This window comes from Sebastes umbrosus, chromosome 4 (genome assembly GCF_015220745.1).
Source record: "Sebastes umbrosus isolate fSebUmb1 chromosome 4, fSebUmb1.pri, whole genome shotgun sequence".
NCBI classification, from domain to species: Eukaryota; Metazoa; Chordata; class Actinopteri; order Perciformes; family Sebastidae; genus Sebastes; species Sebastes umbrosus.
The window spans coordinates 33,167,045-33,182,647 of record NC_051272.1 but is presented as its reverse complement, the minus strand read 5'-3'; the positions used below and the strand labels follow the sequence as shown (position 1 = coordinate 33,182,647).

Genomic DNA, 15,603 nt, shown 5'->3' with positions numbered 1-15,603 from the left:
AGCGCTGTGATTGACTGAATCGAGTATTCAACAAAGCCGTGTAATAATGCATACATATCCCATGTAAAGGAACAGGAACGTCATTTTTGCATCCATCTTTCCTCTCTCTCGTCCCTCTCCTCTCAGACAAAGTTGAGTTGACGTCTAACGGGCTGGAGAGTAGTCGTGGGGGCGTGGCCCGTCACACACCTCCTCCATCCTCCCCGTCGGGACGATCCCCAGCTGCCAGCAGCAGCAGCGGTAGCCCCTCTCCAGGTCAGGACGCCCTGGGTCCGGTCGCGCCGGCGGGGCCCACCCCCAACGCCACCGCCGGCACCGAGCAGGCCGGCAACAGCACCACAGAGCCCACTACAGACTCGCTCCCGGCAGGGTAAGAACGAGCGCATGCAAAGAGAAAGTGCATCACTACATCTCACAGTCAGACCACTAGTTGAAGCAGCACCAAGGACATATTTAGAGAGCTGGTGTTTCCTCTGGGCTCATGATATAAGTGCTCCTCTCTGTCACTGTTACCCAATGAGCAGGTAGTGTGGGACACTTCCTCTGCTCTCAAAATAATCACAATAATTGTGTATTGGGGAGATGTGTTGTTTGTTTTAATTACATTCATTATGAAATCTTGAAAAATAGGCGCTTTTAATATTTTCTTAAAGTGTGAATTGTAGAAGCAAATGTAATACTTGTCTCTTTCTCTGTGTGTAGCTGGGAGCAGAGGGTGTTGCCTCATGGCAGAGTGTACTATGTCGACCACAACACCAAAACAACAACCTGGGAGAGACCACTTCCACCAGGGTACGCCTCTTTTTATATGTGCTTTCTCTGTTGACGCATTGATTGTTTGACACACATTAGGGTCAGACAAGGTTAGGCTCGTCTGGCATAGCCAGACTTATCTCCACAGCGCTGTGTCAGCGCTAAAGAAATGTCTGGCTGCACCCATTATCATTCTGGTATTCTGGTGGAGGAAAAGCTGGCATGGCCATTTTCAAAGGGTTCCCTTGACCTCTGACCTCAATATATGTGAATAGAAATGGGTTAAATATGGGTACCCACGAGTCTCCCCTTTACAGACATGCCCACTTTATGATAATCACATGCAGTTTTGGGAAAAAAACAAGTAGTTTTTTGTATGCGGTGTAAATGTGTTATTTTCACCTATTCTAAAATGATGTATTGGAATATTTCTGCATACTGGGGTCCCTAAACAGTCTTGAATTACATAAATTGGGTATCACTGTAAAGGTGAGACTCTTGTGAATCCAATGAGCCCAACTGTATTCATGTGTGATGATGTTAGTCCCCATAGTGACTTTTTTTAGTCAGATTTTATACATATGGTACAAATGGTGTGTCTTTATGCTATAAGAGTTTTACTAAAATCATATTTGAAAAAAGTATTGCAATGTATCACCTTGCTTCCAGTATCGCAATATATTGAATCGTTACCCCGGTGTCATGATACATATCGTATCGCCAGATTCTTGTCAATACACAGCCCTCCCTAGTGGTTCACATTATTGGACATGTGCAGATAAAGTAGAGAAATGTGTCCAGAGGAATGTTCATGTTCAGCTCCAGTTTGGTCAGCTGCCAGACCAAGCCTTGTTTCTTGTTTGTTTGTTTTAAGAATGTACATTCTCAGTTATAACTACATACATTGCAATTGGCCCTAAATCACCCAGTTTGAATTTAGTGTTTGTGCTAAGACATCATAATGAGAACACAGTTTTTCTCCCTCTCAATGTGGACAGCATTACGAGAGCAGTGTACCCGTGCCAGAGTCCAGCCCTTTTATGACTTTTTTACTTGCACCCATTATTTATTGATTTTCACAGAGTGTGCGACTCGGTGACAGAGGGAAAGAGAGGCTGTTTTTAGGAAAAGGTCACCCCCCCCTTCTCCCCAAACCTACCCCCCCATCTCAGTTTTTCCATACAAGGAACGAGAGCGCGGGGGCCCAGAGAACAAAAGTCCTTTCTTAGAGCCACATGTACTTCCATCCACCACTGTGTTGGCTGCAGGCCGCCGTGGCCCTTCAGAGGATCAATTAGCAAGCTAATGCCGGGCTAGTGCTCCAGATGTACACACCAGGAACTGTTTAGAGGCTGGGGGGAGTTAGGCAATCGAGGTTTGGAAGCTGAAATAATGAAAGCCATCCGAAGTCGGACTGAGGAGATCTTCTGAGTCACGCTGCTCTTCATCCGATCTACTGTAGAGTTTGTAACTGGTGATGCATCACAAAGTTCTGTCGGGTACTGTAAGTCGCAGGACGTCATAACACACTTTCTTTCAGTCTAGCAGTAGAAGGGCCTCTGAAATTCAAACTGATGCCGTGTTTGCATTAAGCCGTACTTGTCAGCATTGCATGATGTCTGTCAACCACAATGTTACGATTCCTTTTTGTGATTTTTGACAGTGTTATTTAGACAACGTTAAACAACAGAACCTAGACTGTGAAGCAACATTTTGTGTTTATATTAAATCTTGCATTTTAAAACAAACATCACATGGTTACATTTTGACTCAACAATTTATTTTTAAATGGTTAGAGTTAATGAGAAATCGCAGCATAGAATGGCAACAGCTGTACCTAGCCTACATGTAGCAGCCGTAAGCTCTTTCTTATGTATAACTTAATCAAAGCTGTGAGCAATATTGTATCAATCAGGACTGCAGTGTCTCTCATTCAGTCCGGTTGCTGGTGACTTTCTAGTGGTGGCAGAGTGCGTTAATGTAGCTGTGTGTTCCTGTGCGACAAGAATGTTTTTGTGTTTGATCCTGACCCTGAGATGCTTAACAAACCCCAGTTTTGCTAGGGCTATCATCATGAGCCAGCTCAGGCTCCAACCACCAAAGGGCATCAAGGGATGTTCTCAGAGACTTTGGTTTAATTTCTGCCTGTCCCGTATCCCGGCAACCTCCTGAGAATATACTTTGTGTCCTGAAATAGTGTGTGTCTGATTTAAGATGCACTTTCATCAGTAAAGTGGGTAAAAGCGATATGCCATCGCAGACGGAGACAACAGACGGCAAGAAAAAAGCAGCACAAAGAGTTTCCTAAAAGTGTTGAGAACATTTTCTTTGCAAAATAAAGTTTAACGGAAACACTAGCAATACGTCTGCGATACCAAACTTACAATAATCAGAATGGAGAGTAAAACATACTTCAAAAATGGCACAAAAACTGTCAAAAAGCACAATCAATCATTCACTGCGGTACACTACAAAGTATTTTCATTTTGACAGAATTATATTGAACCTGCGGGATCGCCAGTGATCCCGATTACTGTCTTTAAAAGGCTGTAGAGGGCTCAGTCTTAAAGCTAGAGTGACTATAAAACCTAAGGAATCCATTGGTACCTACCATGTCATGCCAACTTGTCAGGAAAGAGGCTAAATGACGCTCCAAAATTAGGCTATAGTTTGTCATTTTAACATGACAAACTTTCATTTACATATCTTGAGGTCAGAGGTCAAGGGACCCCTTTTGAAAATGGCCATTGCCAAAATAAAGCATAAGTTTGGAGCGTTATTTAGCCTCCTTCGCGACAAGCTAATATGACATGGTTGGTACCAAAGGATTCATTAGGTTTTTTTTTTTCTAGCTTTAAAAAACTGAGCCCACTACAACATAAAAAGCATGTTAACTTTGACAGTCCTAATTTAGAGCCATCCTGTGACAAGATACGACTTTACTTCAAATCTTAAAACTATATGTATGTCTCTCAGCAGTGGAATATCAGTGAGTAGTAAACTCAAGTGTCATAGACACGACAAGCAGAGTCTTATAGCAGATATCTCAGTTTCATTTAGTCAACACATGTCAAACCCCAATCCAAATAGAAAATGGGATAGAGACAGAAGATAGGAGCTCATAGTGATTGTTGTCAGCCAACATGGTGATAAATAATCAGTGGACTGTCCAACAGAACATAAAGGATGTACTGTATAATCTTAATCTGGACAGTTTATGGTGAGGAGACTTTTCACTTCTCGTTCCAAGAAATACATGGAGTAGATAGTTAATGACATGACTGGTACGAAGAGTTAAAGTCGGATAGCAGAACTAAGTAGAGACTCTCAGACGGGCTGTTGCGGGCTCTGGGATTTTCCCTGGCTCCAGTAAATAACTAGCTAGTGCTAATATCAGAGAGGGAACAGTATTTTTCTTGCCTTTTAAAGCAAGCTCGGAGGCATAGTGGTCAGAGAGAGACTATCCCTCAACCAAATAACTCCCTGTGTTGGCAATCATCGTTGCTGGTGAAGTGTCCTTGAGCAAGATATTGAAACCTACCAGCTCCTGGGGTGCTGTCGTGTCGCCGAGCCTGACTTCTGATCACAAAAGAAAATGTATTTTCCCCTCAGAAGACAATTTATTGAAATCCTCACATCAGCTTATCTAGTCAACTGTTGTTTCTGAACTGAAATCTTCAGGGTGATTATGTCAACCATGCGGGCACCATTGCTAAATATGTTGGTGCTACGCTGAAAAGGCCTCAGCAAAGAGGAGTTTTAGACCCTACAAATACAATTTATAGTATATATACAATATATACATACAGTTATCAAGAACGTGACCATTTTTATGGCTTTACAGAGTGTTGCTCAAACACACTGTCCAAAACATTAAAAAAAAGCATTTTGATTTATTGCGATTTGTTAACTTTTTTAACACTAGACTATGGGAAAAAGATTAATCATAAACTTCTAGGGACTTTTACTTTGGAAAATCTCTAAATGAATACAGTAAAATGTTTGATTTTCGGCATGTATGTAGTCAGAGATGTACTGAAGTCAAATATATCAGTCATTGTCAGGAACTATTTATTACATTTTTTATCCAGCAACCCAAAAATCAAAGAATAAAAGACATTTCCATCACAAACTAGTGGTATTTTCTGTTTAATTTATAAGGGACATGTAAAGTTTTATACTTCTGGTGAATATAATCCAATCAATCTTATTCTATAGATGTACATACAGTTCCCTTTGTTAACACCTTTTTTTGAAAACCGGATGTAGTCATACATGTATACTTCTGCTAACCTCTCAAAGTCCGTCGAACTGTATTTATTCAAGTTTCTTGCCAAAAACTAAATTTTAGGAGATGACATTTGAGCACATCACGATAACGTTGAAATATACGAATTTACTGAGTAGAGCTTGAACGCATCATAACGCATCAAACTCAATGGAACCTCCGTTAATGGTAGCTTAGTAGCTCCATTATTTAGCCAAGCAGGACTGTGCTGCCTACCGGCTGCTAACAGCTAACATTACTAGCTCTCCTTCTGCCGATTTCAACGCCGATTTGTTGTTCACAATGTAGCATTATCAAGGAAAAATAAGGTGCGTCCCCTCAGTCCACGCTGTTGAACATTTTCTCCCATCACTCCGGTCCCAAACAAACTGAAACGTGATACAGCGTGCGTATGGCGTTGCGTCATTGTGCGTGTGTTATTGACGGAAAGCATCAATAAGAGGAATCACAGAGGCATGCGATGCCAAGGAATCAGACAACTAGCAACCGCTTCTCAGTGGGAACAGATTCTCTAGTCCCATCCCTAGCGTGTTATTTGTCCACCAAAGTGGCAGATGGCCCTGGATCTCATTATCTCCTGGCAGAAATAATAATATAAACATTAGTCGTGCCAGAAAACTCACGCATGTTTTAAGAGTTGTTTTTAGAGAAGTTGGAGTTAGTTCACTGTAGTATACTGTAAGTGTGTGAAGAGAGTAGAACTATGAATGTATGTTGTGTGTGTGTTTGCACTTCTGTGCAGATTCCCATCTGTCATGAAATTCCTAAGGACGTTTTCACATTAGGTACGATTGATCCGTACCGTGCCCGAGTATGATTACCCCCCCTCCCCGCTCCCTCTCCGTTCAGCTTTCACATTAGTAAAGTTGTTCCGTACCCTAGTACACTTGCGTCATCACCCACATGTATTTGTTTATGTTGAGATCAGCTGTTCTAGTGGCAGAGCATCATAAAACACTTCATTCAAACTTCACAGAAACAAAATAAAACTCACCCGAACCGTCGTTGTTAGTCTTTCAAACAATCATCAACTCTTGATGTTTAAAATGTGAATGTGATGTGAAAATATGCCGGCTCTACACTGTTTCCCCCCCGCTGTCTCTCTCTCTCTGCTTGCTGAGCGGCTCTCGTTTTTTCGGACGTAGACTATTAAATTAGCTATATAAAATAATAAACAATGCCCGACCCCATCTACCTACTATTGTTTATATTTTAAGGAACCTCTCTTCGGCCTTCCTGCTTTATCACCCACAGCCGTTCAGAGGATGAGGTCGGCGCGTGCTGCGCGCAGATACAGACATAGATATGAAACAGTTTTATATGTATACAGATTTTGGAGGAGGTCGGCGGCGTTGAAAAAAGTAAGATGCTGACTGCTCACGTTACTTGCGTTTAATAGGGGTCCACTTCCGTGTTTTGGTACGGCTGGCTTTCACACCTGATGCGAACCGTACCCGAGTACACATGAACCGTACTCCAGACCACCTTTTCAAGTGGACTCGGGCACGGACCGACAAACCGTGCCCGAGTACGGTACGGAGCGTTCACACTAATCAATCGAACTGGACTTTGGGGTCAAGTGTACTCGGATCCGGGCCCGGGTCCCTGATGTGAAAGCACCATAAATGTATGCAACATCATAAAGTCAGGAAATTTTGAATATCTATATCTTGACTGATTTTAAGTTCACTGTCTCACGCATCCATTGCAATAGCCGGCTTATTGCAATAGACTTCAGAAAAACACTGAACAAACCAGAGTGGAAGAAGGTCACAGAGATACCGCCCTCCAGCTAGTTCTGAAAGGTCTAAAAAACGTCATTGAGTATTATCATTGGTGCTACAGTGGAAGCGCTGTCATAGTCTACATTTATTCTTTTTTGTGTGTGTGTGTGTGTGTGTGTGTGTGTGTGTGTGTGTGTGTGTGTGTGTGTGTGTGTGTGTGTGTGTGTGTGTGTGTGTGTGTGTGTGTGTGTGTGTGTGTGTGTGTGTGTGTGTGTGTGTGTGTGTGTCTGTGTCTGTGTCTGTGTGTGTGTGTGCTCGCTGGCGTGTGTCGTGCTGTGCGTGCGTGCGCATTCCTCAAGCCTGTTGGTATCTGCACAGTGTGGTTTTGTTAGCATACGGAAGTTGATGCTGTTTTCTCCTCCAAATTCTGTAGCGCTGAAGTCAGAGATATGAGAATAGCAGCAGAACAGCAGTCCGTCCTGCTGAGCCCAGGGAACTGGCCCGTGTGTGCAGAGCCATGTTCGTTTGTGTGTTGCTGTGGACTGTCTGTATCTCAGAGTCCAGACCCCCCCCCCATCTCAGGGGAAGAACAGGGTATACATAGACATCTGAGTAATGCTGCTGGCAGGCACTGACACACATACACACACAACAGCATATGGTTATTGTCACTCTGGAACCTGGCGTCTCCCATTGTTTTCCCTCATTGTAATTGAGGGCTGGCATAATCTTTAAAGTGAATAAACTGTTTGATGACGTCTGAGGCTGAGCCAAACCAGTGATAACACCACAAAATAAAAAAAATGGCAAATAAAGTTGGGGACCTGCTGTGTGAATATCCACAAACATTATTCTGTCCCTGTAACATTGATTCTCTGGAGCTGTAGAACAAGTTTACACGTTTAGCACTGATCATGTGCAAGTTTGGGAATTTTTGTTTTACATGCACATGTCCTTAGAAAGTATGGAAACTCGATAACTAGTAACATTTAAAGTGGCAATCTCAAAGATTTTCATTTAAATAAATGTCTGTTGAAGCTTTAGTAGGCAGTATATTGTTGGCATCATTAGTGTCCAGCGTTGCATACTGTAATATTTTACCGGAAATTGCACACTATTGGTTTCATACTGAGGTTTCAGACACACTAAAATATCTCACATATTGTTTTAGCGTACTAAATAGCATGTTAGTGTGGAATTTCGGACGCAACCTTTCTATTTTTTCTATTATTTTTCTACGCTCGTGTGTCAACAAAAAGACTCCAGACTGCTAAACTCTGAGCACAATTACATTGTTTGCATTCAAATATAAATTCTAAATCTACAGTACTTTACTCTTTAAAGCCCAAATTGGTGTGAAAATGTGTTGGTATCTGTTTTATGCTACTAACGTCAGTAATCTACACCTCAGGGGTGGTTTGGTTTAACCATTTTATCAGCATAATCTATCCTTTCTTTCCCCTCCTCTTGTTTTCCTTCTCCATGTCTTTCCTGCTTCTTTACATCGTTACTCTTTTATCCCTTCTTCCCTCCCTTTTCTTTCCTCTTTTCCTCTTCCTCCCTCCCACTCTGTCTGTCCTCCTTTTACTCTTTTCTTTCCTATTCTTGCCTTTGTTTTTTCTTTCCATGTCTCTTTAAATCAGTGCTGTTACTATCAGCAGCGCAGCTTTTTTTGTACAACCACCCACTCTTGAGGTGCTTAATAAAGATGTTGTTGAAAGCCACAGCCCCTCTCATCCCCCCCACCCTCTCTGTCCCCCCCTCCAGCTGGGAGAAGCGAGTGGACCAGCGGGGCAGGTACTACTACGTGGACCACAACACCAGAACCACCACATGGCAGAGGCCCACGGCCGAGTCTGTGCGCAACTACCAGCAGTGGCAGAGCCAGCGCAGCCAGCTGCAGGGCGCCATGCACCAGTTCAGCCAGCGGTTCCTCTATCAGGTACTCCGGGCCTTCACTGGCCAAGTTTACAAGCACACAGTATGCTAGTACACAGGAGATAATGCACCTCACTAAGGCAAAGGTAACAAAGGATTGCATCATCATCTAAGATGATGTTAAATCATAGCTCATATTTACAATCCTGGCCTGTCTGCAATTTGAAAATAACACGACACACACAACATACAGGAGAAGCAAAAGATATGTTTTGGAAAAGTCTTCCTTTTGAGGTAAATTTTTCAAGATCCTCATTCCAGTTTTGTCACTTCTTCTGGCGTCACACATCTTTGCCGGCTTTGAAGGTGGGCTAGAGTTTCTCCTCCTGAGCTCACGTTGGTGAGATTGAAAACATGGTGAAATACTTTTTAATGAAAAATGTCACATAATGGATCTTTGATTACATTTGCACGTCGTCAAGCCCCACAATGCACCTCGGGACTGAACACAATCGGTACATGTTATGAGTGAGATCAGCGCTGTATGCAACACAGTGCGGTTTACTTGTTGGCTAACAGTCAGGAGACGTCGGCTCTGGGGGGGGATTAAGGATGTTATTTGAGACCCGTTTATAGTATTTTTCCAGTGGAGGTTCGGCCGTGTCTCTGACAGTAACCGTTCCTCTCAGTGAAGCAGCCAAGGTCAGACTGTAGACCAGACAGTAAAGACTTATGGGACTAAACAACAGAGCTTTCTCAATGGGCCATTAGTAAAACCAGCCTTAAAACTCTTATAGGCTTCTATAAAATACACCCCACCCTGCTCTCTATGTGTGTTTGTGTGCTAGCGCTTCAATTTTTATGAAAGTTTGTGTGTGCATCTGTCTCCGTCTACTTTCTATGGATCTCACTTCGCTTGTCTGTGTTTTCATGAGCCTCATCTGTTTCACTCCATCCATCCTTCTAACCCTCCCATCATCTGTCTGTGCTTTTGTTCATACATCATCATCCTGTCCCTCCCTTTTAGAACTTGTTTTTCCACTCATTGACGATTCCTCCATTTACACTCTCATCATTCAGTATCTCTGTCTGCCTGTCTGTGGCTGCTGTGGTCAGTATTGACGTTTTGAACAAAGGTTTGAAATGGTTCATTATTCAGTCTCCTCACACAGCTTCATACCATTGAAGTGAGAGTAGGTGAACTTTATTAACCCTCAACAAACATCTGGGCTGCGGTCGAAAAAGTCAGTTTTCTCTTAGGAAGGTTCCCAACGGACTGGAATGACCTGGAAGTAGCAGCCGTGATAAGAGCTGTTTGAATCCTCTAAATGCTGAGGAAAGGTGCTTCAAGTGCTTCCTTTATTATCTCCTTTAGCATAGGATACACTGGAGCATCCTTTACCAAAGGAAAGGAGATAATAACATCCCACAATTCCTTGCGGCCTTAACTTTTAAAGTGACGGGCCTTTAATGAAAACAAACGATATGCCTATCTTGCATAATATTTTCATACAGTCATATACTAATTGGGATTCATGTTGATAGATATGAGGGGCAGTGATAACATTTCATTTGACTTTATTTCTGTTTATTTTGTAACAAATAAGTAAAAAACAAAACAAGAATAACAAATAAAATGAACAGTAAACATATAGCAAACAAATAATCAACATAAATAAATCTTACGTCCAAAAAGGAGTAGGAAGAAATAAACATTTCATTCAACACCTTCACCATAACTTAAAAAATAATATTTATCATATAAACTTTTGTGGTAGCCTGTAGGTTATTCCTGTTTTATTTCAATTCCAACCTTGGTAATCAAGTGATTTTTCTCACCGGTTGTCCACGTGAGGTCAGATAATCCTTTATTATGTGTTGATGTAAAGTGTTCCAGCAGCAGAAGTACCTGTGGTATCTCTCTTTCACACGCAGCGGCTGAGGCAGTCTCTCACTGAAGGAGATATTTAAAAATGCACGGGGGGGAAGCAGCGCCTTTTGTAGTCCATCTTAGGAACATTGTAGTTTCACAACGGCAGACCCGCGTCACTAGCATCCGCCGCCGTTGCATCATAATTACGGAGCCTAGTGAATGTGCAGTCGGATTCTCTTAACACCACGGTTGTCTTTTCCTAAGTCCTCCTGAAGTCTCCTTCTCATCTTTCCTTGACATCATGACGTTTTCCAACGAGGTCAAGGAAAATGGTTAGGAAAAGACACCAGGACGTCATTTTTTGACTTTTCGACCGCAGCCCTGGACAGTTAAACGTTCAAGCAGCGGAGGAACAGAACTCCTTTGTGAAAAGTTAAACACAAAATGTGAACAGGTGGTGTAGCTGGTAACTTTTACTAATTTATTGTCCACTGGCATGTACAGTAGCTCTTGGCAGGTTATCACATCGGAGCCTGGGAATAGTATTGCTCTGTTTACACCAATGTTATTACTGTAACTGAAATAGACTTCTGTTAATGCTGCCCTTTAGCAGGGAAAGTACTGCTCACATCACGTAAGACTCAAATCGCATGAATACGAATGCATCAGTGAAAGTAAGATGTCATTTCCTCTGTTCTAGGGCTGGGTGTCCAACACCAAGTCTTGAAAGTCCCGAAAGCTGACATTAAATGCTTTGTCGGATCCTTCGTCATGTTTCCTTATTCTTTGATCAGATATGTTTTTTATCTGAATCGTATCGTTGCTAATTTGATTGTACGGTTGCTTGTGTTAAGACAAAATTAAACGCCGTAATGTGTAGCTTTTTGTTCCAGATACTGCTTTTTTCCAGTTCTCCGCCTATTTTTGGGAGGAGTCCCTGGATCTAAGTTTTGGCACTGCTTGGGAAAAGATACTAAATGCAAGTTCCGGGTACATCCAGTGTATTTAGCAGTGTCAGGATGAAGTCAGGTTCATACTTGCCAACCTTAAGACCTCAAAAGAAGGGAGGATTTCAAAACCAAAGTTCCTCCCCCAGAAAAATTTGAGTAGACTTCTACTTTTACTTTTAATTCTCAGGAAAGAAAACGGAATAATTCGACCCTCTTGCAAGAACTTGTTTGAATCTCTGGCATAAACTAATATTCATCATTTCTTTCTCTTAGTTCTCTCCCCATCTCTCACTCACTGAAGGTCTTTTCAGACACAACCCGACAACAGCACCACTGCGCTCTGAAACCTGTTATTTCCATTTGGCTTGCGTCACCACACGACGGCTTTTTCTGCGTTGAGCAAAGCCCAACTTCGGGCGCTGCACGCTGTGATGTGCTGCAAGCGCAGCTCAAACCGCAATGTGGCGCGAGCATCTTCTCTACCGGTAAAACGACATCAGGTGTAGCTGTTTTGTCGACGTAAACAGTAGAGCTTATAGACGCTGTACAGAACCAGAAGCAGGTTGAGATAACGAAAAGGAAAAAAGGTTGAAACGTTTGTCATAAATCGGGAGAAATACGGGAGAAGTGTGACCCCCGGGAGGAAAGCGGGAGAGGGCGATGAAAAACGGGAGTCTCTGGGGGAAAATCGGGAGGGTTGGCAAGTATGGTCAGGTTTTCATGTCACCAAAGATGACGTCACACACGCCTCCGTCCAAGATGGGACAGAATCCTTCAGGTTCGGTGTGGGCTGGAAACTTTGCCTCCTTCCTTCCTCCTCCTCTGCCCTTGTTCCCTCCCTCCCTCCTCTCCTTCAGTGTGTGTGAGAAAAGCCAATAGGCAGGTCTGCCCTCCATGTTGATAGTACTCTGCTCTGCCTTGGAATGCCCACACTGCTGATAGCAGCTACTATTTATGGCCCCAGTGTGTGTGAACAAGGAAACACACACAAAAGAGCTCATAGTCTTAACTGTGAACACAGCCACATGCTCTACTGCCCTGACTGACGCTCTCACTGTGTGGACATGCTATAATAAATAATCACTCAAAAATAATTAGATCATTTATCACCCTCTCCCTCTTGCCATTACTAATCAGGACATATCAGTTTCACTTTCTGTGGCTGATCAGGATTCTGTATTGTTGTGTGTGCGTGTGTGCATGTGTGTGAGTGTGTTTGAGCAGACGGGTTCACAAGGCAGTAATGTCGAGGTCAGGTGCCACATTTCTTTTCTGTAGCACATGACAACCAAAGAGGGACGAGGGGCCAGTCGCTGGACCATGGCGCTGTAACGGTAGTCTGCATGCATATACACACATGCACATGCACACACACACACACACACACACACACACACACATGTTAGTGATTCACCTACTGTATATATCGTCATTTTCTTCTTTAACTTTTTTGAAATTTGTTTTTTTAATGCTAGAATCGATATACGTGCTTCATTTGAGTCTATGTGAAGGTAGAAGGAAGTTACTGCTTTTATTGTTGTAGTCTGAGTAACGTGACGTCATATCCGTTCCGCATGTGTCAACCAAAACAAACAGCAGCGTCTGCCGTGAGCAGAAACGAAAAAGTAGAATAGTGGAGGGTCCACATGGATACGACCTGCACCCTCACATGTTAAATCCAGCGTGGTAAACACTACACATCCAGTAAAGTATGGAAACACTTTGGGTTTCACACATTGCAGGAAAAGCAGAGCTAGACATCATGGCTAAAGCTGTATGCTAACTCTGTCACGAAAATGAAACGTTATCGTATCGCGGTAACGTGCGGTCAAGCCGGCCATCGCTCTCATCTCCGTGGTCAAATGGGCCGACGCTACAACTGTAGAGCACCCATATACTGACATTTATGTTAAATGCATTCAAACGGCTCCGATGGAGCTGACCATGGATGTATAAAGAGAACGGAGCTGACGGGAGAGCTAGAGACCACTTTGGAGAAGTTAGAGGAAGTATACACGTGGGACTACAAATAAGATTGATTGGATTATATTCACCAGAAGTATAAAACATTACATGTCCCTTATTAATTAAAAAGAAAATGCCACTACACTTTATTCTGACTGTATAGTAGACGTAGTCTCCGTGACGTCACCTATCTGTAAAATCTTGCAGATGCCGTTAGGAGCACCGGAGGACACCGAGGAACATGATTTTTTTCAGATTACCAGTCTCATGCACTACTATCAGGATATAGTGACCGTTTAATAAAAATAACTTTTTTAAATCATTCTTACTCCATTTCTACCCACTGCAGTTTTAATATAATTTAAACTGGTGAGTTATATAAAAATTCACTCCCCGTACAGTGCTCATGAACGAAGAAATTAGCTATAGAGACCAAAACCATTTTTATTTTTTTTTGTTGTACCAGGCTGTAAACATGTTTATTTCCGACTCGCTTTTTGGAACCTCAAGTGGCCGTTTGAGGAACTACAGTTTTTGGCACTTCAGCGTTGGCTTCATTTCTCACTGGAGGTTGCCGCTTTGTGCATGCGTTGAAGTTTTTATGCATTAGTTGCACATGAATACTTGTAGATGCACACTTTTTAGCTGGTCCACAGTGTGTACGTATGTACGTGTGTGTGTGTGTGTGTGTGTGTGTGTGTGTGTGTGTGCAGAGTAATTGCAGCTCGTTATGAGCCCCAGAGAGAGCAGCCTCGGAGTCATTAACTGCTGTTTCCGGCTCTCCCCTCTCTCTTCCCCCCCTTTTTTTTTTTACCTTCACCAGTCTTCTTTTCCTTGACCTCTATACTTTCCTATAACCCCACCCCCTCCATACATTCTGTCGTCTCTCCAAAATCCCCCCAATCTCCGTTTCCCTCTCAAAAATCCCCCTTTTCTGCATCACACGGAAATGTTTTTTTATCTGGGCTCATTTCGATAATGTCTCCCTCTCTTTTCTATTTCTTTTTTTTCTGTTTTTACCACTCTTCATCCGCTGGCCTCAAATCAGCCTTTCGCTCCCTCCTCTCAACCTTCCCTCGATTGCCTCACCCCCTCCCCCCTCTTCCCTCTCTGACTTTCTGTCCGTTCTCACTGGAACAAGGACCCTTAACAGCAGCACCTGAATCAGCCCTGTGTTTCATCACTTGCACTGCTGAACAGAAAACTCATAGACGACTGAATGTCACGTTCACTGATGTTTACACACAAGCCGTCAGTGCTCGTGTTTCCATAAAGCACGTTTATAAGTGGTTTATACTATGAAAGGACAATGAACAGAAGTTATTTAAACTGCACTGATGCTGGTTTTGTTAACATAATGTGATGGATAAAAGAAAGAAAAAGTCCTTTGATCCTATGAGTGTGATTTACTTGGTTTTACCTTTTATGTTAAAATTGAAGGACTATGTCGTTCTGGGCAGATAATTTTCCTCTGCACATTAGAATCTTACATTTTAAATACGTATATCTGTGTATTAAAGTGGCAGTAGGCAGTATATTTTTGGCATCATTGGGCAAAAACTCCATAATAACCTTTCAGCATATTGTAATTCAAGTGTTCTGAGAGAAAAATAGACTTCTGCACCTCCCCATGGCTCTGTTTTTAGGCTTTAAGAAATCTAGCCCGTGACGGGAGACTTCATAGAGAACGTTCCTATTGGCTGTGTTCCGGCTGGTGGGCGGAGAAATAGACATTACAGTAACAGAATATTGATTCATATTTGATCAGCGCTGCCTAGTTTGACCGTTCGGTCGGAGTTTGCGAGCCGGCTCTCATAAAGTCTCATATAGTCGCTTAATCAATTAGTTTATTGACAGAAAATTCATTGCTGATTATTTTGATTAATACCAAGCATTCCCTGGTTCCAGCTGTGAGGTTTTGCTGCTTTTCTTTGTGGTCAAATGAGTATATTTTGGTTGATTGGACAAAACTTTCTTGTGATATGTAAAAAAATTCCACTATTTTTGTACATTTATAAAGCAGACAATTAATCAGTCAAGAAAATAATTGGCAGATTTACCGGTAATGAAAAAAACGTGAAATGTAGTTAAAAGCTCTGGAAAAAAAAAAAGAAATTTAAAGGGAACACATCATGAAAAACTCACTCTTTCAGTGCTTGTGCACATACATTT

General features: G+C 42.4%; 1 protein-coding gene across 3 annotated transcripts in view; it reads left to right on the top strand.

Moving 5' to 3' along the window:
• The window catches only part of wwp2 (WW domain containing E3 ubiquitin protein ligase 2), a 60,049-nt gene that overhangs the window by 22,295 nt on the left and 22,151 nt on the right, over positions 1-15,603 (top strand). For all 3 annotated transcript variants that reach the window (XM_037766734.1, XM_037766733.1, XM_037766735.1), the window contains exons 8-10: positions 127-370; positions 703-792; positions 8,533-8,707. In XM_037766734.1, the coding sequence (XP_037622662.1) occupies positions 127-370; positions 703-792; positions 8,533-8,707 (509 nt within the window). The remainder of the gene's footprint in view (positions 1-126; positions 371-702; positions 793-8,532; positions 8,708-15,603) is intronic.